Source organism: Rhea pennata, chromosome 6, assembly GCF_028389875.1.
Source record: "Rhea pennata isolate bPtePen1 chromosome 6, bPtePen1.pri, whole genome shotgun sequence".
NCBI classification, from domain to species: Eukaryota; Metazoa; Chordata; class Aves; order Rheiformes; family Rheidae; genus Rhea; species Rhea pennata.
In genome coordinates this window covers 33,955,847-33,980,839 of record NC_084668.1, presented here as the reverse complement: position 1 = coordinate 33,980,839, position 24,993 = coordinate 33,955,847, and the positions used below count along the sequence as shown (strand labels likewise).

General features: G+C 38.7%; 1 protein-coding gene across 1 annotated transcript in view; it reads right to left on the bottom strand.

Moving 5' to 3' along the window:
• LOC134141861 (aldehyde oxidase 2-like) overlaps window positions 1–24,957 on the bottom strand; it is a 45,070-nt gene extending 20,113 nt beyond the window's left edge. Inside the window, exons 1-20 of the mRNA XM_062578388.1 lie at window positions 24,904–24,957; window positions 22,846–22,903; window positions 21,291–21,387; window positions 20,361–20,469; window positions 18,874–19,000; window positions 17,781–17,842; window positions 17,214–17,300; window positions 14,984–15,064; window positions 12,521–12,665; window positions 11,711–11,803; window positions 10,277–10,428; window positions 9,478–9,571; window positions 8,906–9,015; window positions 7,006–7,190; window positions 6,589–6,751; window positions 6,390–6,482; window positions 4,911–5,080; window positions 3,896–4,007; window positions 2,889–3,008; window positions 2,066–2,162 (exon numbers count right to left, since the gene is read on the bottom strand). Of these exons, the coding sequence (XP_062434372.1) occupies window positions 2,066–2,162; window positions 2,889–3,008; window positions 3,896–4,007; window positions 4,911–5,080; window positions 6,390–6,482; window positions 6,589–6,751; window positions 7,006–7,190; window positions 8,906–9,015; window positions 9,478–9,571; window positions 10,277–10,428; window positions 11,711–11,803; window positions 12,521–12,665; window positions 14,984–15,064; window positions 17,214–17,300; window positions 17,781–17,842; window positions 18,874–19,000; window positions 20,361–20,469; window positions 21,291–21,387; window positions 22,846–22,903; window positions 24,904–24,957 (2,209 nt within the window). The remainder of the gene's footprint in view (window positions 1–2,065; window positions 2,163–2,888; window positions 3,009–3,895; window positions 4,008–4,910; window positions 5,081–6,389; window positions 6,483–6,588; window positions 6,752–7,005; window positions 7,191–8,905; window positions 9,016–9,477; window positions 9,572–10,276; window positions 10,429–11,710; window positions 11,804–12,520; window positions 12,666–14,983; window positions 15,065–17,213; window positions 17,301–17,780; window positions 17,843–18,873; window positions 19,001–20,360; window positions 20,470–21,290; window positions 21,388–22,845; window positions 22,904–24,903) is intronic.
• Between the last annotated feature and the right edge of the window lie 36 nt (window positions 24,958–24,993).

Here is a 24,993-nt window from a genome sequence, read left to right as displayed (position 1 = left end):
CCAGTATGCCTTTTTCCTAGTGCACTTCATTCAACCCAGTCTTGACACTTTCCTCTTATACAATTCTCCTTTTAGAGAAGGAAATCTGTTAGCATAGCCCAATACAGTAAAAAAACCTAATTTCATCGATTCTCTGTATGATCTTAACTTCATGCTATTCTTGGCTCTAACAATATTTCCCTAGCAGTTATTCCTGAAATACACGTTTGTGCAGAAGTAGTAGGGATCAGAACTGAAACCACTAGAGAGTGACATGACCTTTGATCAGGAGCAGTTAGAAAAAGTCCACAGGCGAGCAGAAAAAAATCACCAGAGGTCAAGGACCTACACAGAGAGACTGACCAGATTGAGGTGGCCCAGCCTAAAAGAGAAAAGGAAGATATCTTGAAACACATAGAAGGCGGCTGCTGCTAAAAGGAAGAGAAGAATCTGTGCTATGTGTTCACAGCAAACAGAACAAGAATCATAGTAGTACTTAAATTGCAGCCAATTCAGTTAGCTGTAAGGAAATCTTCCAATAATAGGCATGCTGAAGCACTGAAGTAATCTGGGCAGGCTGCAGAGTCTTTATGTCTGGAGGTCTCCAAGAACAAATTAGATAAACTCAGTTGCTCTTTCAAGAATGATACAGATAGGATTGATACTGGAAAAGAAACTGATGGCTTGCTAAGTTCCCTTCTGTGCTGTTAGGACTCAGTGAAGAAAAAAATCTCAGTTGCAGAAATCTGAGAAGTGATAACAGCAGAAGGTAGGTATGATAATATATGTCATAAAAGAATAATCAAAAAAACACACGAGTAGGATATATGCATTATCTAGGCATTTATAATGTGCTCACAAACAAGTTCCAGAGCAGCATTCTAGTGTTTGAAACACAAAACTAGGAAAAGGACTGAAATTGTCCAAGCCAGTGAAAGAGAAGTGTATATAGATACCACATATTTTAATTTGTCACAAACAAATTGAGAAGTACAGCTGTCCAACAAAATCGGAGATACAATTGGTTGAAAACTGCGCTCGGAAAGCAGTTTACAGGACTGCCTGTCAAGCTGCAAGGATGATGCAGGTAGAATAATATCAAACTGGTAAGGGCTGCAAGGTCTTTAAAGGACTGGCTCAGATTTCAAAGTGATTTTTCTACATTGGAGAAATGGCCTAAAATCAATGGGATAAAATTCAGTACAGGTACCCGCCAGTATTTAAAGTATTGCTGAACAAGAGCTAAGCAGGGATTACACGGGAGTTCAACTTGACTGTATATCAACAATTAACACTGCCACAACAATCATAATCTCATTCTGCAGTACTAATGTTATATAAAATTTCTGGGAGACTCTGCTTGGCATCGGTAAAGCCTCACCTGAAATATTACCCTAATCATGATATGTAGTAAAATTAGAATTGAGGCAGGAGCAGTGACAACATTACCTGTGAGGAAAAGATGAGAAGACTTTGTTTAGAGGATGAATTTTTAAAGTTTGCAGGGAGAGCGACTTAGATAAAATGCATACTAATTGTAAGGACTGTTAAGCTCTAGAACAAGCTTCAGCTGGAGGTTGTAGAATATTCTTCACTGATGGTTTTTAAGCACAAGTCTGATATCCATGCATAGGGTATGGTCTGAGGGTACAGGATTCTGTTTAATGTTTGAAGATTGTGGATGTGATGACTGTGTGAGTGTTCCTCCAGAGAGTTTACTATGATCCCCTTATTTCTGGAGTTAGTCCTAAGTCAAGCAGTCAGGATAGGTTAAATTAGCTAATACCCATAAAACAAAGCCTTATTTAGCTGTAATGTTTGACCTAGGAGTAGGGCACTTATTTCAGTTAGCTGATTTCTAAGACAAGAAAATGGTAGAATTTAGTCAACATGAGCAAGCAGGTGTTAACTAAGCTTCATTTAAACTTGTCCATTTCATCTCCTTTCCTGGTGAAGGTAAAGAATTAACACCAGAGTAACTTATGTTGAGCAGAGAATAGAAATTTAAATTCCACCACCAGCTGGAAGCAGTCAGATTTTGAACTAGCAGGACTCCTCCCCTCTCCCATACTGCATGTAAGACTACCTTCTACGATAGCATCAGCAGACTTAAATCCTTTCTCAATATCTCCTTTTTCTATTTTTCTTTCTTCAGTAATGTATGAATTATGTTTTATTGCATCCTGCAGAAAGAAAAAACCACGTCAGCTGTAGTTTGGACAGTCAGACCATTTTTATATAGTACACTCATTCATCATCCATACAATCAGATGGACAGATGGTGGTAGCTAGGTATCAGAAAAAGCAGGACAATTCCTCCTTCTCCACCACCAGAGAGCTTCTGTTGTTTCCATTTTCATAACTCATGTAATTCTCTCTTTCCTCCAGACTAGAAACACTGAATGTCTGTTAATGTCACTAATAGCTTTTGAAAAATATTTCAGAATCAGATTGCTTGCTACTAAAAACCTGCTAGACTTGAAAACATTCAGAATATGGATACAGGATGTGTGACTCCAGAACTGCAAACATAAGCCCTCAAATTTGATTCTGTACTGACCTTCTCCTGCTGTGAGTTTGACTCCTAGAGGCATGGAAATGCTCACCTAAAACTTTCAAAAAAATCTTTAGCAGAGTATCTCATCCTAGGTCTACAAAGATCAGTCTCTGACACACTGCATGAATAGGTATCTACTAAACAAATTTTTATACTCCCCCCCCCCCCCAAAAAAAAAAACACTTTGGAGGAAATCTATACACTATTTCAGTCATCATCTTGAAAACAAACTCGCATCTCATGCCAAAGAAAAGATAATCCAAAGCCTGGCAGAGATCTGCACAAGGAGATAAATACTGAATGAGACAATGTAAGAGCTTTATCAGACCAGGAGGAGAAGCTGGATTGTTACCTCAATGGTCAGAACTGGCTCCAGATCTTCATATACTATCTTCACTTTTTCAGCACCTTGCTTTGCCTGAGTCACTGACTCTGCAACCACAGCACAGATTATCTGACCAACACAAATGACCTGTAATAGACCAATGTATTACCCAAGGAAAAAGTGTGGGAGTACCTTCCTGTATGAAAGCCTTCCCTTATGCAAATAGGTTAGACTCAATTCTATTCCACTAAGAATATTATCCCAGTGCAGACTTATCTTCATTATATGAGAAATGCTATGGGCATCCCTCATCTGCTGCAATGTTTCCAGTATTACGAATGCTGCTGACATCAGCAGTCATGAACATTTCCCCCATGTCTGTCCTGAGGTGGCCAGGTAGTGTACTAAGTAAAACATCCTCTGGTACAGACTGCTTTCCTTGTCTCTGCTAGAAAGATAAGGAAAATCAGACAGGAAGGAGAAGAGAGGTAAGAGCAACACACTGGGAATTATGCTTGCCCCTTTCTAAACACCAGGCTACAGTGTCTCTTGTAATGGAGACATAAGGTCTGAGACATTTCATATCACCATGCAGGCTGCATTTCTTACCTCTGCTGATATTCAATATTAAGACAGAGTATTGTCTCACATTGCCATTTTCTCATGTATAAACTGGCAATTAATTTCATTTTGAATCCAGCTGGGAAAAATCTCACTTTACTTCTCATCCTCAAAAAGTCTCAAATCCCCTGCCTATTTCATCTTTTCTCAGAAGCCATTACAATCGCTCATTTAATAAGCAGTAAAGAATCACTGATGGTTCATTTAAACCCAGGTGATTTAAGGGAACTTTTCCTGTCTCTCGCATTGGGGAATGGTAATTCCGTACAGCCCAGCCAGCCCAGTACTGCACTAATAATTCTTACAATCATTCTCTTCTCATTGCAACAAGGACAGTAGTTGCAAAATCACTTTCATTTTTTGCTACTAACTGAAGCAAAATATTCAGTCACACAACCAGAAGCAAGAAATACCTTGTCTTCTGCAAATGCTTGCTCATCATTGCCATTTTCTCCTGGAACATCTCTTGCTGTCACCACATCAACCACTCCTGGCACTTGAAGAGCCTCTGATGCATCAATTGATCTGGAAAGTAGAGCATATACATAAATGAATACAGTACATGGTACAAACATCTCCAGCATAAGCAATTCCATGAACTTCAGGACAGAAACATAATCCACCTGATATTCTGAACAGAGATCTTTTCACAGAGAAGAAAGTGGAAAAGTGTTGATTAGCATATTCAGGAAAAAAAAAAGCAAAAAGCATGAACATTTGTGTGTGAATAGCATAAAGTAGCTCTTTAAACTCTGGTCCCAGTACATTCAAGATCTAAGAATATATTTTCTTCCTACACTTTTTGTACTGAAAGGGGTGAATGCATTAATATGGACTCTTCTGTCCATATCTGACACCATCTAAATCACACAGTAAGGTAGTTCTTACCTCATTTGTAATGAATACCTCATAATGTGGCGAAATCAGAGGATAAGAATAAAAAAACAGTTTTAATGTACTTATGCGTGTATATTGCTTGCAACACAAGCATTCAGATTTAAATACCCAGACCTCATATATTTGCTATCATGGGACTTTCTCTTCCAATATAAACATCATTCATATGAATAGCAATGAGCTGTGTGAGGAAACTGCCCTGCAAATTCAGTCGATTTATGGTGATGGCAGTGAGGAAGACTGTGTGATACAGCTACCAGATCTTCTGGAAAACTGTGAACTAAGACCCCGATTGCTACTGATTCTGTGACAATAAGCAGCTACTGTACATGATATGTGTCAATAGATGCATGCTGACTTGTTTCAGTCAATAAAACCATGCACTAGGCACCTCTTCTGTTTTCCAACCCCAACTTGATGAAATGAATGAAGGTGCTTAATTAGAATGATGGAAATGTGCTGGAAATATGGGGTGAATCATGTAAATGGCATCATATTACAACATTTCTCTGATAGTTTTTCCTTACTTACATAATCTTTGCATGGGCTTTAATACTGGTGACCAGAGCCAGCGAAAGTTCCCCGTCAACTTTACGAATGTCATCAATGTAAACCGCTTCACCAGTGGTGTGCTTAATAGCAGACTGGTGCATGATGGGACGTCCCACAGGGTCTTGTGGTGACTGTCCTGGGTCAACATCCTGCATAATAGGAAAGTGTTATCCTCAAGTCAGAAAAATAATTACACAAGGCCTTACTCACAAACACTTTCTGAGATCATCTTGTGATTATTAAATGCAATCTACGATTATATGGAAACCACCTATATTTTATGATAATATCCATGGGCAAACATAAATGTAAAAAGCAAGAAAAATAGAGATAAGAGGGACAAAATGACTTGTCCAGACTGTGGAACTGTGGCAGACAAAGCAGAGCTGATGTCTTCTGTGTGAATATCAACTAACCTGTTAGCTAACCAGACTGCTGGGAGCATAGTGCTTCTCGTCGCATCCTTCAGAAAAGAGTTTAGCATCACCACTGGTTTAAAGAAACAGTATTTCATATTTTCTTACTTTAGAGAAAACAGTGTCTGAAACCAAGGCTACATTTAGGGATCACTGTAACGCCTTGTCCATTTTCCTAAAGAGACAAGTAAATGAACATTCTGGCGAGTGTCGACTAAACTAAAAGATGTTTTCATCCAAACTTCTGCTTATTAAATCCCCATCAACAGTTCTGTCTTTGGTGCTCTCTGTTGTTGAATTGCTGATAATACATTCATTTCACATTAACTTGAAATAGATTATTATCGGGACAATTGAAAATCTTCCAACATTTATGTGTTGGCTGAGTAAAAAGTTATCCGTAAAACATGTATTTCTCTTTAAAAATTGTGAATCTATCAAAGGAGAACAAAATGAATTATTGGTTGAAGGAAGTGCTAAAGGATTTTGGTGGAAAACTGATGAGAAGAAGCAAAAGTCTGATTTCTAATGTTTTTTTTATTTTCCAACAAAACAAATATTTGTGTGAAAATTCTTGATGAAATATAAATATGTTTTTTATTAAAATCTTCTACTGAACAAACCTTTTCACATGCCAACCAGTTTTCCCCTTCATACTGTAACTTTTGAAAAAGATTATTAAGGCTTGAACTATCACAGCGATGCTGCAGCAGGTTGCGCCATTTATTTTTACTGAGGCCCACTGGAGAGTTTAAGTGAGATCAGTAAACCTTGCTGAAGTCTTGCTTAGCTGAAAGCTGTGCCCTGTGCCAGCTGTGTCAGGATAGCCAGATGTCACACAACACCTTAAGTGCATCTGCACCCTGAGAAATCAGGGAATTTATACAAAAAAAAGGGGGAAAAAAAAAAAGATTTCCCACAGGATCAACTGTTTAAGCAGCTTCGTATTATAATTAGTGGTGACTTAGGAATGAAAAGTTAAAAGGGCACAATATTCTTTAAGACAGAGTTTGTGGCAGTCCCAACTACAAGTACACCTCACCTGATAGATTTGGACCCCCTGAGGAACACCACTTTGTAGTACTCCCAAGGCACTCTTCTGCTCCTCTGAGAGCTCAGCATGTCTGAAGGGATACTGAGAGAAAAGTGATGTCAGACCTTTATTTCTAAAACTAAGCTAAATGGAGAATTTCTGCAGCCTGGATGCTGCTGTGGGTGGGTAATGCTTGCCCTGTGCTTACCATCTGATGTAAACCATTCAATACTTCCAGGTAAAATCTGAAAAGGAAGCTGACAAGCAGAGTCCTTCTGTATTCAACTTTTCCACCCAGAGCTGAAGTAGAGAGAGAAATTTCCTCAAGCACCAGTCTGCAAGCTTCGCTCAGCAACTGATCATTCCATTGCCTGGTAGAAGAATAGACTGGCATGAACAGACACGTCTATAAATAACATGCAGCTAAAGCTAATGTGAAGTATGTTGAAGGTAGTAAGTGAACCAGCACAAGGTATATCAAGAAATAACTTATTGTTAGCGAAGGCTTGACAAGTAGAGGTTGTGACAGGCTGATGCTGAGATCTCCACTGACAAAATCCAACAGACCCCATGCATCACACTATACCTCCTGCTTTTTGCTTAAATACATTAAATCATCCAGTACCTTCCTATAAGCTTCTCACAGGACTTTCTTGCACTGACTGTAGTTGAACCAATGCCTCCATATAAAATACTCAGATCTACAATGGTATCTGTGCCTGGACTGAAGAGGACACGCATTCCAGAATTCACTATGGATAGAGCATTTTTCTGACGCTCAGCCTGTCTGAAGGCTGAAATAAAGTCATCCTAATGGGAAAAAAGGCAAGAAAAAAAATTCATCAATGGCGGAAACGGACTTTGTTAAAAAAAAAAAAAAAGAAGAAAAAAAAGAAAAAATCTACTATTCCTTGTATTGTAGTTGTTCCCATTGTCCAAAGAAAGAAACATTTTTAAAGAGTATTTGCTAGAATTAGTGTTCTAATTAACATTTTAAATCTCTTCGTAAGTACCAAGCTCATCATAAACAGGCATGCTAAAAAGGGACCATATTTGAAGTTATCCATATGTAAACAAAACATGTCAAAATTTAAATTTTATCAACAGTTTAATGACTTGTCATTAACAATTTCAAAGGGCTAGAAGAGCAGCCCTGAAAAAAATTTCAGATTCAACCAGTCACAGACCTTTTAAACAAGGGACCAGCAGGTTAGGTCATTCACAACCAGTATGTGATACCCCCATGGCAAATATAAGATTCGAGATTTCATGATCTTGGGAGCCTCCCAAGAAATGGTGATGAGTTAATTTCCTGTGGTGAGGCTGCTGAATCTCACATGCTATTCATGTGACTGTGGACAGTTAGTTCTCCTCTTTGAAGTGACCTCTTGAGTTTGCCAGTAGTACTATTGCCTTCCATTTCCATGTATTCAAGTAGCGCTGACAGTGCTTCTGTCATTTCCTCCTCTAGTCTGTTTCTCTTTCAAATCATCACCAAGGCTCAGAGTTTCTGGCAGCAGAAGCACTGTTGTTGCTACCAGCACAGATTATGCTACTGTGAATTTTAAGCTCATGGAATCTTACAGTTTTTCATGGGAAATCTGCTACGGTTGGCCAGTCTCTGAGGCAATAGTACTCCTCCAGCGTGAGGTCAGGTATGTACACAATACTGTGTTGTAATGGGCAGCTACTTTGGCAACAGACTCTCCTATTCCAAGATTGACAGAGACTCCTACGGTCAATCCCTCATTGACTTGAATTGCAACATGCTTGTGTTCCTTGTTTGTCTTCCGTTACTTGCCTGGTAGTTTTCCTCACACCCACTAGAGGGATATCTAAGAATATGATTACCAACGGCACACTCTCCTCTGCCCCTAACCTTTTAAAGCCACATTCTGTTACCCTTGCTCATAGCACTTAGGGCCTTATACCATGAGTAGTCCCAGAGACAGTCCAAAGATTGCTCAGGGTGTAAATCACTAATTACTTAGTGAGACTAGGCCAGACATGAACTTTTTCTCTGAAGACTGTGTGACAGCATGGCCTTTTTCCTGCAAAAATTCAGACAGCCCAAATTTCTTTGTCTGGATGAGGCAGAAATGGACATGTAAGAGTGGTGTGTGTGTGTGGGGGGGGGAAACAATGAGGGACCCAAAGAAGAAGATGATCACGACTGGATGGGTGAACTGTAAATGAGAAGTGACACTGGGAGGACAGAACCTTTTGAGCTATTTACAGTATATTTACAGTAGCCACCTGTATGTTTAGGGGCAAATTAAAAGATCACTGAAGATAATGGAAATATTCCTAGTAACTACACTGTGACTAAACTAAACCTCTGAAATATCATTCAAATACTAGCTTAGTATAAAGTTGCATTGAGGGCTTCTATCATCCAATATTTAGATTGAAATGTACAACGCTTTGCATCTTTTTCATAGCTTTCTTTAAGCTATAAGCCAATATAGCACAGTGTACACCACAAAATATTGAAAGCAATCCAGAAAAAACACCAAAGACCTTACCTTCTTAGAATATGGGATGAGAACAGAGACAACAACTTCCTTTGGTTTAATGTTTGCATGCTCACAGCCAGCAAGAAACTGATCATTTAAAAGAATCTGTCGTTTGCCATCTGTTGGAGAAAACCATACTCTGTTATTGAATGCAGAGCAAGAAAGGAAACACCTGTGCTTTGCAGATTCAAATTTCAAAGTGTTGCTACAGGACAATACTGTCCTCAGCATTCTAGGATGTTAGAATCTTAGAGTGAAAATAACCCTGCAAAAATGTTGCCATGAAAATTAACATGAACACAAACAGACAAGAAGAGCTCAAATTTTCCGTGAGGACTGCTCTCAGGGAAAAATAGCAAGAACTCCATTAAGTTCTGCAGTGCAACGGCCTTAAAAGCATATGGCCAGCTCCATTCCAGAGTTAGTCTTAGCCTGCAAAATTCTTTGGGTGGAAAGGCTGATTTTTATAATAGGAAAATTTATTGCTGGAAATTAATGATTGAAAATTCTAACCTACAATCATATTCTTGCACTGCTCTGCCCATCTGGAAAAGATATTTGGCATGGAGTCCTCATCTTACCTTCTGATGCCAGGTTGAGGACAGATTTGCCAACTGATAAGATTGGGTTCAAGTCCCAGGTCGATCCCCTGCTTACAATGTGTCCTCCTAAAGACTTTAACAAACAATGAGGTTATTTTTTAAGGCCTATCCTTCTCACATATAACAGGAATTTGTATCATAATCCCATGTTAATCAATTAAAAATCCTGTTGGAAGAACTTTCATTTCTTTGTTCAATTTTAACTGCAGGTCTGCATTTTTTTTAAATATATATATATATGATTTAATTTATTTTTCTCTTGCAAAGTTCTGTCGCATATCACCTTAGCTAAGAGAGAGACTAGGTTAACCCTTCTGCACAGAAGAAAGAGAGAGTGCCATCCCCTTGGTTAAAGGAAGAAATGCAAGATACTGAGGTAAACAATTTTTTAAAAAATGTCAGGGGATAGGACCATAGATGTCTTATGCATGATGGGTAAGTAGCTATGTGTCCACAGTCAAGGTAAAGCAGGAGTGGCTGACAGGTTAGCAGTATCTTACCAATGTACCCCCCATCTTTTAGTTCTGTGTTCAGCCAGTAAGCAAGGATACCAAGAATTTCAATGGCTACAGTTCTCCAGATTATTTGCCACCGACGACTGTTTTAAGACTCCCTGTTTACTTCACACAGCTTTTGTGATCGTATTGACTCTTCAGCCTTACCAGCCATGATACCAGCCCCATCCAGCTTTCCTCTCTGATGCCATATGTTTGTAAGTGACATCCATACAGATGTGTGTGTAGTGTTGGCTTATTTACTGTCACTGCTGAATACATACAGCCATGCTCCTGATCTGTTCTCCAGCTAGAGTTCTCAGCTGCTGCAAAAGAGCTTGAAAAATCTTTGCTTTCTCCTCTGGTACTTTTGGGATTGTCTCCATCAGGACATCTCTAAGTTGGGCCAGGCAGCAGGCAGCTCCTATTACTAGCCCTGAAATCAAGTGAGTTTTAACAGTGAAATCATACTACCACACTATAAATGCAACAGCTATACAGTTGACAAGGCCTCTAAATATTTGCTTTTGTACACAGCTTTTCTCAGCAGCATAGTAAAGAGAAATGACAGTAAAGATGCATTTCATACTACATGCAATAAGAAGCATAGATAGTATTTCCTTATTCAGCAATGTTTCCCAGTATACACCCCTACCAGAAAAATATTATACTGCATACTTGCACCCACCAATGCATGTCCTTTTTTTTTGTGCTGCATACCCTCAAAGACATGAACATTAGTTTGACTCATTAGGATAAAGGATGACCAAAGTGTTGGAATCTTCCAGGACTGAGTACTGAATACTTGATCACTCTTCCATTAATATCAGAGAAGCCTCTACCATGGACATCAGTAAACCCTGGAGTAAGCCTGTAGAAAAGGCTTTAAAGGTTGTAAAGAGCTATTTCTGAACAAAGACCATGCTCTAAAGTCATCTTTTATTGAGGCATCCTTAAATGCAGCATTGCACTGATATATAATAATTTGGAAATATTTATAGTTTGCTGCCACCTAAAATGTAAATCACAGAGCTAGGAAAACATAAAGAGAGAAACAGTCTAGTTGCAACAAAATGTTAATTTCTCTCATTTTTAATAGCTAAATAAGCTATTCCCATGGAGAAGATGCTGCATTTCATACTTTTCATGCAGATGGCTCCACTGAAATGATGTGCCTACTGGATTGAATTCTCAGCTGACGTACATTAGCACAGCCCTTGTGGTGTTAGGGCATGTGTGATCACTTCTACTAGCTGAGAATACAGTCCAACCATTCTAAAGAAAATCTTTTGATATTTTAGATTGGAAACCTATGTCTAAATATTTTGCATTGACAATTTAGCCCTAGCCTAATCAAAGTTCTATGTTTTAGATTGAAGATTTTATTGGATTAGTGATTGTGATAGAAGGACATATCACCCTGCAAACATAAACAATTAAGGCTGTCTTAAGGGCTTTCTCTGTGTTTGCTATCTGTAGAAAATTGATATTTGAACAAAAATATTTTTGCAGAACAGCCTCATAAGTTGTCTGTCAACATTCATTGTCTCTAGACCATAAGTGAGCTGACATACTGATTAGAGGGCTTAGTGAAATGACTGACATTTCACACCAGTGAGGATCAACAGTTTTTACTGCTTCTGGTGTCTCAAGGCAAAACTCAAGTTAATTCAGTCATCACTGTTCATACTACCTGTAGAGGCAAGCTGGAGACTTACCATCATTTGTGCTACTCACAACATGCATTTCTGGAATCCTAGCAGGATGGAGAATGAGTGGATGATAGTCAACACTGACATTTTTGTTGAGTCCTGAAAGGCAAAGTGAGATAGCATGATTAGAAATCTGTTTAAAGAATTAACCGTCTTCCTTGACACAAAGACTGTAATGTGCAAAACCAGTGTAACTAAGCAGTTGCAAACCAATCCCCAACAATAGTGAAAAATGCCATAATTCAGTGTTCCTTACAAAAATTTCCTTTGCAAGAAAATGCACAGATGCTATAAATCCCAAAAGGTTTTCTTTGGGTCTGTGCCTTATCTCCCAACAGTGAAGGAAATGCTCTTACTAAATTCCTCCCAACTGGGAGGAAACAAAGTTTAGCGACAATTTATAAATATAAAAAACTGCCCATAATACACAGAAACTAGCAAGTGCCTGGATATCACAACATATGTGATTATCCTGCCCTTTTTATAGGCATTCTTCTGTTATGCTCAACCTAACGTAGATGTGAAACTGTTTGGCTTCCACCAGTGTGAGCCCTTCCTTATTCACACAAATTGTCTCTCTGAAGTTACTGGGAGAAGTATGGCAGCACAGATCCTGGACTCAGGATCTCAGGTTGCAGTGGAGGTGGTGCTAGTCTAGTCTAGTTGCTGACATGATGCAAAAAATCAGGGGAAATGACCTACGTACTGAAGCACAAACACTAGGACGCATTTAGGATTCACAGAAGACAAAACGTAGAATTACATGCTACTAGATAATACAATCCCTGTTTCAAGAGACCTTTTGTCTTTCCATACCCACACTGGTGTTCCCTAGAACCAAGGGTGCCTTTGGATACTTGGCTTTCAGCTCCAGAAGCTCCTTCAGGCCAGGAGGAGAAATCCATGTTGTTCTCTTGCCATGGAAAATCAGAGTTGTTCTTTGCTGCTCTTGAGCCATTCTCTGTGGAAATGATAAAGAGTTGGTACTTTTGACTAATGTCTGTATAAAGCACCATATTGAACACTGTCATGATAGACAGTGAGACATTAATGGGGATTTTCGTCTGAGATTCCTGGAGTGCTGTACAGTGGTGAGCGTGCATTATATCTGTATTATTACTAGAGAAACTGAGACCAGAATCAGTTAAATGACTTGATAAGAGAAACACTAAACTAGTGACAGGGGAAGGTTAGTCTTACGATTTCCTTCATCCTGCTCCTGATCGCTCAGAAAGACTCTTCTGTATACAATGTAACCAATAGAGCAATGTGCCTGGATTTTTCAGGAGACCAGAATACCAAAATCTCACTGCATATGTGAGAGAATACAAGAAGTGTGATCCAGTCAAGGAGGATCTCTGCATGCCCACTTGCTGAGTGCCTTTTATCTGCAGTACTACATTCAGACAATATGTAAAGTGTTTTCTAAATTAAAGTAGCTGCTGTCCCATTTATCTGCAAGTATTAATCTGTTCAGAGAAACTGTTTCCTTGAACTGGTTGATGGATATTCGCGTTTTGGTTTAATCAAATGGTATCTTAGCTACCTCCTGTTATATAATGCTAAATTTATCCCTTTCTTTCCCTGGGACTATCATTTATGTTGTTTACATATTCAACGGGTGCCATGAAGAATCATGCCTTCAGAACGTGCAAAAACAAACACTGAGAAACATCTGTCTCTGCAAACAATGCAATGAATAAACAGGCCAGCAGACAAGCCAGAGAAATGTTGCACTATGGCCTGACCTTCTAGGTCAAGGAATTGCCTGAAGCACATGTAAAAGGAACTATTTGTGGAATAGTCAGAATCTTACTAGTGTGGCCACCCATGCTGTGAAAGAGGGATCTGTCACTAAGCATTACTGTACAAGCTGCATTTCACATGCTTTTTTTCCCCTGTATTACAAACCTTTAAAGCATATACACCATATAGGTTTAATTTCTAAACATATAGCTTAGCACGAAACCTGTTCAAATTGACAGACAGCTTGGAAATCCCACAGGACTTGAGCAAGCTTGATGGAATCAGTCAAGGTCATTTTAAAGAGCTCGAGTAGCCTAGAGAAACAGTCTACTTCTCCTGAACATGTAGAACAGATGACAGCACCATCTCCCTTCTGGCAGAACAGCTTTTTGAGCCAGCAGCAGTTTGACAGTGGTCTTTAATCCATGGATAAAAGTTGCAAAATGCTCATTTAATACATGCAGTTTTAAAGCATGAGTCTTTCAAAGGTAGGTCAAGGTAAAACTGCCTTCCACTTCAAGGATTCATAAAGGAGCTCATACCTTACTGTGTGATCTGCACTGAAAGGCAATCATTAAACAAATTGTCCTCTATGACTGAAAAGCCTACAAAGCCAACAACTTCACAGCAAATAACATTCTGTAATGCTGCAACAAATCAAAGAACCAGTCTATGTTTTTTTAGGCCCTAAATGAACTTGTGTGTCCTCAAGGTGGTTGTGTAACAGCAGCAAAAATTGCCTGGGAATGTTTGCAAAAAGCATGCAAACAAAGAATTTCAAAAGAAGTCACTGAAGCATGAGTGGAGATTAAAGACCGGCCTAGACCTGCCTGCTCAGATTCTATTCAGTCTAGTCTGGATAAATTCTGCTCTACCATTTTCATTGCTTTTTTCTCTTACCTCTCTCTACAGCTCATGGTACACTTTCAGCCTCCTCCTTTCAAGCTTCCATCTGTCCTTCTGTGACCCTCCAATAGCTACTTCAACAAACCTTTTCTTTCTTCCCTGCTCAGATCCTTTGCCCTTCCTATGGGCCTGTAGCCTTTCCCATCTATAACTCAGAGTCCACACTCAGGTTGCCAGGCTCTATATGCCTGTTGGAAGAAAACGGGTCCTGTGGTCTCTTGAGCCCAGCAGGGAATCATAAGATAGAAAAGATAGAGGAGCTCATTTTGGAACTTTTCAATAAAACACTGTTTTCCACAGAAAAGGTCAGTCAGTCCAAAATGAAATGGTTCTCAGTAAGGAGTTGTTTTGTCTGGAAAGTCTGGAAGCATAAAGTTTTGGTTCTAGAGAGGCAAGCAATTTTTTTTTTTAATGTGAGCTATTGATAATAATGACAAGATAGAAATTATCAAAGCCAGAATACTTCATTATATTTGATTCAAATTGATCTTTCTGGTTTATCTGAGGATAAACGTTTCAAACACGTCCTTCAATTTCACAAGTCCATCATGATTTCAACATCTGTACCAACTCAGCCACCCTTGCATGATAACCAGAAGTACAAAAGGAAAGATGAGTACTTCCTACCATTAGTTCAGGAGGAAATATAAATTCTTGTGTTGGATCCACCGGCTGGAATTCCTCTGGATTGCAAAGACCTGAACGCATCTGCAAAGAAATTAGGGGAAAAAGGACAATTCATATTTTCAGAGTAACTTACAACTCTGTCAACAGAAGAGATTCTTTGCTGAAGTGACATTTAGTTTTGATACTTTATGGGTTGAGCTGTATTCGAAAGTTCAAAATGTTAAACCTCTAAGCTGATTTTTAATGTTTAGTTCTATCATACCTATTCACAAGCTGCTGTAGATAGACTACTATGACAATCACTCTCAAGTCTTTTCTTGAAATGTACCAAAACTCAGGAGAGACCTTGCAGTGTTTTCCTGAAACTGGTCACAGCAAATGCATGCCAAGCATATTCTATAAAGTATCTACTGTGTGAAAATGCAGTTCTGTACATAATTATGTTCTTTTCATAATTTGTGCCTGTTATGGAGTTGTCTGACAGAAGGTTTGAGATGAGAACAAACAATGTAGCAGTCCATCTAACCAGTCAGACTTTTTTCTCCTTCAATTTAGTCTCTTCACTCTTGCATAAGCACTGCAAGAACTGAATGCTGACAGCATACTCTAAGAATTAACTTTTTTCTACTTACTTCCAGATATTCCTCTTCTGCTGAGGCCTCAGCTAAAATCTTGTAAGGCTATGCATATTTTGAGCTTTCAGCAAGGAGCTTACATGGAAGGAGATTTTGGATATCCTCTGTTTCCAGCACTTTTTTTTTTCCTATTGATTTACTCTTGGAATCAAAAATCTTGTCAGACTAGACAACAACAGAATCTCAATTATATTGAATAGGAAAAGAGATTGACATGTCCCAGTCAGAAGTCTCCTATCCCCTCCTGATACAGTCATCATCTCTAGACATTCTGAACAGATCATGGCCATAAGAACTATAAAGATCTGGCTCTAGATAAACTCATCTGCTGGCTAGCTCCATTTACATGACTGCAAATAATTCTAGCTCTCCCTGATCTTCTCCTATCTTGACCATAGTCAAGTGCCAGGTACTTTACTTGGATGAGAACTAAGAGGAAAGCAAATTAGTGAAAGCCAAACAAAGGAGCACCAAAAGTAGGTGCTGTTTTGTAACCAGCAACTGCCGCATTGCCAGATTTATGTTTCAAAATAACCTCTGCAATAGCTGGCTAACAATTTTACGTTCTTAAATGGGCAGTGACAGTACACATGTGGCCAAACACACACACACACACACGCACACACATCTATCCTGTTACACTCCTCTGAGGTTTTTCACTGGCAAAACAAGTATTCCTCCAATCACTGAAGGCATTCTAGTTCAGAGAAGTATGATTTAGAGGCTCCTTAATGTTTTTCTTTCAGAGGGAATATACCCAAGAAGTTCAACTTCTCATGATGAAGCTACATGAAGTAATTTTAGAGCACTATGGCCTCTTGAAGGTGGATGAAGACAAGGTCTGATATACACATAGTGACTGGAGGACCATTCTGAAGGCCAGCTTCTTCAGATTCTGAAGGCCTTATGTGTACTGAAGTTCCCTTACATACCCTTGTACATATTAATTGTGGGACTTTGCAAGAAGAAACATCAGTGAGGTGACTTGGGATTTTTAGTCTGTGCAATATCTTTTATATACAGAATAAAACAATGTGCATTTTTCTTATTATTTTGAAGCAATGCCAATGTATCAAGTATTGTAGAATGCCAAAGATGAGACACTTCTTTCCTGAAGACCTTAGAACCATTAATACACAGCAAGGCTTATGAAAAGCTCTACAAATACAAACTGACAATGCACAGGAGTAGCTTTGTTTCACCTTTGGAAATTCAGATTTAGTGTCCCAGGAACACAAAAACATGCTGATGGCTGCAGAACTTCTAATAGGGAAGTTCAACTTCAGATCAGGATCATCTTTTTCATAAAGGTATATCTGATCAACAGTTTCCTTTCCCTCAAAATAAAGGAGACTTATAGTTCCATACACTTACTAGAAAATGTCACTAAATAGGCCATTCTGACCTATTTTCTGATTACATGGCAAGGCAGATAAGCTTGTACTAGTTTTCTGTAGCACCCAGAGCATGGAATTCAGTCTGGGCTAACTGCCCAAGAAGAGAAAAGTAGCTGCTGCCATAGTTCAAGATGGCCCTTTCCTACAAACTTTATAATGCAAATAGGAAATAATGAAAAACATCCCAAAGCATCTTACCTGACCTCCTGTAGAAGATGAACACATACATTCTTCCTGATCCAAGCAACACTGTCCAGTTCCTCTGAGCTGGCAACATGTTGGCTGCTAAAGAAATCGTATACTGCTCTATAAAAGCAATGAAGCTGCTTTGTGATTTATTTGTGAATTGCCCTTTTGATTCTTTCTTTTCAAAGCAGATTTCTTCTGTCACTTGAAGCTAGTCCAAGAGATCCCTTAAACCACAGGGCCCCTAGGAGTGCCTTTTGTGTATCCTCTGGACCTTTATCAGTAAAGTAAATGAAAAAACTTGAAATAACATCAGTGGTGCCTGGATCAAGCCATCAGATCTTGTGCAAAGGATTCTTAAGTGCATTGCAAGAGACATAAACCTAAAGTCAATGGCAGCTCTAAGTGCCTAGAACATGTGAAAACCAATAGGCGTGAACAGCCAGATTTTCCAAAGCCTCAGCCAAAAAGAATTTTCAAATGAAGCCAGATTGCAGGTAGGTGCTTCAAGGAGGCTCAGCTTTTCAGGTATCACCAACTGCCTCAAAATAAGAAATACATTTGAAAACACTGACTTACCCTAGCAAAAGATGAGTAGCTGTCTATAATTGGCCTGTATCCTGTGCAACGGCACAAATTACCTGAAATAAACCACATAACAATGAGCCATAAGAAATCAGAATAAGGTTTGGGAGCACTAGCATAATTAGAAATGGTCTGGGATCAAACCAGAGGTATGACATGCTGAAATTTGTGTCTCAAGTCACCAATAGGCAAAATCACATCTGTAAAAATGTGAAATATTCCTTTAATAGTGATTGTGATGTATGGTTAAAATGTATTATTTTAAAGGCTATTTTTAATAATATTATGAATTATTTTTATGATTTTTAAATGAACATATGTCAGAAATAAAGTGTTGAAAAGCATCTACTAGTAAATACTGCGATTAATAAGACCACTACCACCACCACCAATACCACTACTACTACAGTCCTAGGGTTTATAATGCAATCAAAAATCTACTGCCACTAGCATGTTTTTTTATGTACAAATAATAGCAGTAGTAAAGTCCTACTGGAGTTTCTGGCAGTTCTTTCATAAAGTCAAAAGCTGCTGGCTGGTGGGATCAACTATTTTGGGAGCTATTGGAGGGTTAGGAAACTTGAGGCTGGAAAGTGCTTTGAAACGTCTTCGCTTATTGAGGTAAATCTTTCTTGAAGAGTAATCAATGTTTTAATGAGCTAAAATGTAATGTAATCGATTTCCCCTGCCACTGTCTGTTAAAAATCTGTATCATGCACTTCACACCGTTGATGGGTGAGTACTTACACTGCAGATAGAAAGGGCCTACTTTTTCATTACATTCATTGTAACGTTCAATTCATGTTGTGCTATATTGAGGCTGCTTCTGTAGGGTAGATATGAAAGCAGTTTGGCCTAAATGCAGCGATTTTGAGAAATATTTAGCCAGCCCTAAATGCCACTGAGCATCCCACCTGTAGTTTCCAGTGGGAACTGCCTTTTTATGGCTTTGAGATGTTCTTAGACACCATGGCTATGACAAAATACCACTTTGAAATATCATCTACTGCTCTTTGAGTCAAATCATAACCTCTGCAATCAATTATCTCTTTATTATACTTCTTAAAATTTACCAGCTGAAACCTACCATCCAAAGCAGAAATTATCTGCTCCATGGAAGGCTCTGGATGGCTTCTCAGTAAAGCATAAATGGACATCACCATTCCAGGGGTGCAGAAGCCACATTGGGAGCCATGGCATTTGGCCAGCCTTTCCTAGAAAAAAATAAAGCAAGAGGCCCTGATTCTAGTGTATGGCTTCCCTGACTGGCTGAATAGTCATCTTCAGGTATGTCATCTACATACAGGCTCTAGGTCAGTAGCAGCATTTTGGCTATCCCATCATGACCACTCACAAGAAAAATGCTGAGTGTGGTCATGTGAAGGACAATATTGCCTTCTAGTTATACTCTCATGACTCTAATTCCTTGATGTGAGGACAGATTAATGCCCAATTTTCCGTTTAGGTATCTACCCATACTGCAAATATTTCTAACCCTGAAGGCCAGAAAACAAAACATCTCATCAGATGATGAGCTTCAGAGCAGACTAATTTCAGAGTTAAGACTCTGTGAACAGTTCAGAAACAGAAAAGAGAGGATGTTTAGAAAATGTATTTAAACCTATGTGGTCAGACTGTGCTTTTCAGGAACAACCCAAAACTGGGGAAGTACAGAGCTGATCTAGTTCAAGGAAAGTCTCTGGCACATAGAGAAAATGTGTTTCTAATTTAATAACTGTCAATCTAGTTGCCACCTGAAATCACTCATCTCTTACTGCAACATGTGCAACAGGTTGTGCTCAATGAGGTGGCCAGGCATCATGCTGGTGCACCAAATGGAACAGATTGATGCTCTTTTCACAGAATGGGTAAGGTTAGAAAGGACCTCTGGAGATCATCTAGTCCAACCTCCCTGCTCAGCAGGGTCACCTAGAGCATGTTAGACAGGGTTGCATCCAGGTGGGCTTTGAATATCTCCAGAGAAGGAGACTCCACAACCTCTCTGGGCAACCTGTTCCAGCGCTCTGTCACTCTCCCAGTGAAGAAATTCCTCCTCACATTCAGGTGGAACTTCCTGTGGCTCAGTTTTTGCCTGTTGCCTCTTGTCCTGTCACATGGCTCTACTGAAAAGAGTTTAGCCCCATCCCCTTGACACCCTCCCTTCATGTACTTTTACACATTGATAAGATTCCTCCTCAGTCTTCTCTTCTCCAGGCTAAACAGGCTGAAAGCTGGAATCCCATATGCCATAGCGAGGGATATCTCTGCGTTGTGGAGATTGTGATATGCTCCCTGCATGGCAGTACATTAGAAGAAACTCCATCCATGTCCATATCCCCCTTTCTATACCTCTACAAGGCCAAGTGCAGCCCAGCAATTGCTGCGATAATTCCCAATAACAGCTGTTCTATGCCTGTCTACAAAATAAACAAAATCCAAAGTTCCTAGAATCCCTTCAGAGACTCCTCATTGCACAGACTCACTGCATGTTCTCACAGATCCTAGCTTCATTACAGACACAAGTCAGGAAAATCCCATTAGCTCTCTGCACCACACAGGCCAGTGTGCTCTCACCTGAATTGGATGAATCCTGGTTTTTGTGCTTCCAACCCCTTCCACTGTGGTCACAGCAGCACCATGCAGTGAGCAGATGGGGAGCAGGCAGGAGTTGGCAGGATGATGTCTTTGAGGTATAAAAGAGAATATGCTGTTAAATAGCTTTAACATGTGGGGCCAAGGAGGAAGAAACAAAGGATATATACTCCATCTCATCTATAAATGCTTAGATTGAACAAAAGGAAGATGGGCAAAGCAGGTGCAAGCATACAGAATCCAGCACTTTGACTGTAAGTGTGCATCCTGTTCCTACAACTGGTACTTCTTTATAGGCATTAAGCAATAAGCTTTTCTAAATAAAGAAGCAGAGGGTTATTCTTTTTTAAGCATCACATATTTTATTAAAATCCAGAGTCTGCAGTCAGACCTGACAAAGTCAGACACAGCTTTACTAAAGAAACAGTTTCTAGAACCAGAGAGAGAAAGTAGAACTCCGAGTTTTGCTATATTCAAAACCATAGAATTATAGTGCAATGTGTTCATTGCTCAAGTCCATGGGAAAGTTATCAATGATTTTGTGAAACGTCTAATGAAGACTTATTGACAGCGACATATCCTCAAATAAAGCAGGAAAAGAGTCAGGGAGAGGCAGATGCTAAAAGGGCTTCTGAAATCTCAAATCATAAACAACCCAATTTTAAAATATCACCTCTCTAGGAAGTTTTATTATTGCAAAGATTGGAGAGAGCAGATCTAAATTTGTTACTTTATGATAGTGAGGTCAACTTTGTAATTTCCTATATGGAGAAAGGCTATAGGTAAGGCTTTTAACTAAGTAACAGATCCCTTAAAATTCCATCTAAATGGAAAGAAACCATATATTTCCCAGTGAATATGACTTTTTTGGAAAGAGTAATTTACTGTTTCCAAATATCAGTATGAGGACACCTTATCTGCTTGGCAGCTGGGTCATATGTGGATATCATCACAGTGCAGGCACCACAGCCTCCTACTCCACAGCCATATTTTGTCCCTGAGAGATGGACTGGAAGGGAGATAGTTAAAGAAAAATTTGTCAATATTCAAAAGTTTTTTTTCTTGATATTCTTCTAAGTTTCCCTTGTTTTATGTGCATGTGTAGAACAAGAGGGATCTTCTGACCAAATAGCTCCAGAGAAAAGCAAATGGGTATATGACAGATGGAAAGAGAGCTCAGACTTCCAGCACAGAGGTTTTTCAGTCTCTGTAGTTAAGTGTTTGGAAAAGTCCCAAGAAACTGAAAACAGGACCCCTTAGCGGGATGTGTTGAACAAGCACAGCATTAGGTGTTCTTATTAGCTTTACTCATGATAATTTCCTGATTGTCAGGCATGATTACCCTTATCTTGCATTTCTAAAGCAGTCCCAGCAGACTTCCATATGCTTCCACTGCTGCTTCCTGAACACCCAAGGATTACAGTAATGCAGTATCCAATACGGAACACAATATCCCGGTGAATGCACCTAAGTTGTATACGGAAGGACTTCTTCCATCAGGTACCTGCATATAAAAGTTCCACCTTCAAGTCACAATCTCTTCCTCCTCCTGGTTTCTCAGTGCATAACTGTCTGGTGGAATCTGCTGTCTCCTTTCATTTAGCTCCTTTTCAGAGAGGTACTTAGCCCCATTTACTCTTTCCACTAGGAGTGTGCATTTGGATCCATTTTGCTTGTATGTCCTAGATCATCCCTTCCATCTGATTTCATCGTGTTTCTAGATTCCCCTAAAGTTAGTGCAATTTTTATCCACTTGTGCTTTTCCACTAGTAATCAATATGTAACTTAATCACCCAGTGCTTAGCTATTAAAGAGATGCTTATTATTCTACTGAATGCTTGGACAATGCAAGCATTACTATAGCTATTAAAGTATTTCCACTACAGCCTTTCCCAATTAATCCTCACCTTTAATATTGTTTTGCCTCCATCATGGAAGGCCCTCAGCTGCAAAGCTTGCAGCTGCTTACACTTGCTTAACCTTATAATCTGCATGGCTGATCCTTAGAGCTGGGATAGTTGCCACTGAAGTCAATATAGCTATGACACCACTTAGGGACCTACCTCCTGAACAATCTCAGCTGACAAAAAATAAACATAAGCTTATGTAGAAATCTTTGAGGGACTGGGGCCTAAATAAATGATTTTAAAATGGGAGTAGTTCCACATCGATTTCTTAAATTATTATATTTGTCACAGATGCACTGAAAGGTTAAGTGGTTTGGAGAGTTATAAAGAAGAATTCGAATAGGGTTTAGAAGAGTAACACACATGCACACATAGCCAGCACAAACAATGCACATACAGCACAGTATTACTCTGCCAAGAACAAATACAAGGTGAGTTGTCTTACTTCTACTTACTGCTCTGTTTACAATGATTTCCAAAGAAAAATCAAACAAATAATCCCCAATTATAGTAATTTACAGAATTACACAAATCAGAGACAAAGCTTTAAAAAAGGATACGCCTCTTTCTTAGATAAAAGAGCAGCAATTCTTCGGGATCTGCCTGCCTCTCTGTTACCTACAGTATGAAATAAAAAGAGAGATTAGAGATTAGAGAGAGAGTTGATATAATCTTCCCACAAGGATTAACTATGCTGTTGAAATACTGTGATTGTGAACTAGTAAGTGATGTGTTTGCACAGCATCAGGATCCTGTCACCTGATTGCAACCTGCAAATAAATAAATGAACAGGTCAGGCAATATTAAGCAAATATGTACTTTTAAAGTAATAGAAAAAATGATTTATTCAGAGAACTGAAAGAGAAAGGAAGCTAAGTAAGGACAGGGTTAAAAAAAAAAAAAAAGAAAAAAAAAAGGAAGAGAATCCTTAGGCTAGATCGTTTACTGATACACATCAGTGTTAATCAGAATTCTTGAGGTTTTAAGTTCATGGCCTTAGTTTCAAGGCCATGGACTTGTCTGTGTGAAAACTCCACCTATTTTTACCTCTTTGAAGTCAGTGTTAACCCTTTCCTTTGCAGAGACTAAGCAACAAAGTCAGAGTAAAATCTTAGTATATAAAAAGAGCAGGGAGCATATTTAATTAAATATATTTTCAAAGTAGTAGAGTTCTGCTGGGTCTAAGCGGAGCTTGCTTCAGCCTTGTCTCAAGAACGTTGCTCTAGCATCAGTAAGCCTCAACATGCTGGAGACAAGATAACACAAGTTTGGAAACATATATTAGGACCCATTACAATGGAACAAAGACCATTTTCCTATACCAGCAGTATGCTCCAACTTATTCATAAACATTTAATTTAGACATAAGAAAATATGAGCAAGTTCAGGAATTTGTTTGGAATTGCAGAGTGAAACAACTGCAAGTTGTTTTGTGGCATTGAGGGATTAAGAGAACTAAATAAAATCTCAGCTTTACCACAGGAAGGAACAAACTGCATTGCAGTAGCAGTTCAGAGCATCAAGAGTATTTTCACCTAGAATGAAGAGGTAGCAATAATATCAGCTATTTGGCTATTATCAGTTAAATAACAACAACGATACACAATATTGCTATATAAAATATAGAATAGCACCATTTGACTTGAACCTTTTTTCAGAGTCTGCCTTTAAGCACAGCTGGTATTTAATGACAGGTAACATACAACACACAAGAATTTTTTCCTTAATCCACCTAGAATCAGATTAAAAAAAAAAAAAGCCAGTATGCTCCCCCTAAAACATAAAAATATTGACTGAATAACTGGAAAACAGCTTTAGAAAAATACATATCAAGTATTTTGGGGGGAGAAAAATAAAATTTCATTTCAGCTTATCATATATTTCAGGTGATACGTTTATTAACAGGAATTCTTATTCACTTAACCTGGAAAGAAACAAAAAATGACAAAATGTCTTAGAAAATGAAATATGAGGTTTTGTCATCAAGAACAGTAAAAAGTCAATAATTTTATTTTCATCTTATTCTTTTACTAGTGACTTAATTACTCCCACTACATTGGGTTTAGAAGTACATCAGCATGAGATTTTAGTAAACATATTAACATAGCAAACTAATTATAATTTTAAAAATTCTGTGACATGAAGGATAACATAAAGTCATTGAGGCTATGTAAAAACTTTTGACCTTTTTGTGTACCTAGAAAATACTGAGCCAATGTGAGCCCCTTTAAGTTACACAGAGCTAAGACTTTGAAATTTCAGAGACTTTAATGCTCAACTGTGATTCATTTCAATGGAAGTCTTAAGGCTTTCAAAGAAAATTTCAAATGTAATTCAATTCTAATGGAAAGTCCTAAGACAAATTTAAAATTCCTTGACCCAAAATGAAACTATAAAGCGACCCAATATTCTTATTCACATTAAAGACACAGGGCAAAGCTAGGAATAATCCATGAGTCTAGTCTGGTAGAAAGTAAGGATGCTGTAAGGAAGATTCTAGGGAAAAGATGATTACCCAGGAATGAACTGCTGCTCCAGAATAACAGGTTTCCTGTTTTGAATATAAACAGTTACCATTAAAGCAGTGCCCTTCAAAAACAATGCACTTAAGAACTTACCTTCCTGCCGTTCACAAAAAAGACAAGCTCATCTGATTGTATGGGGCAAGCCATGCTGTTGCATTAAAATCTGAAAACATAAAGCATTAA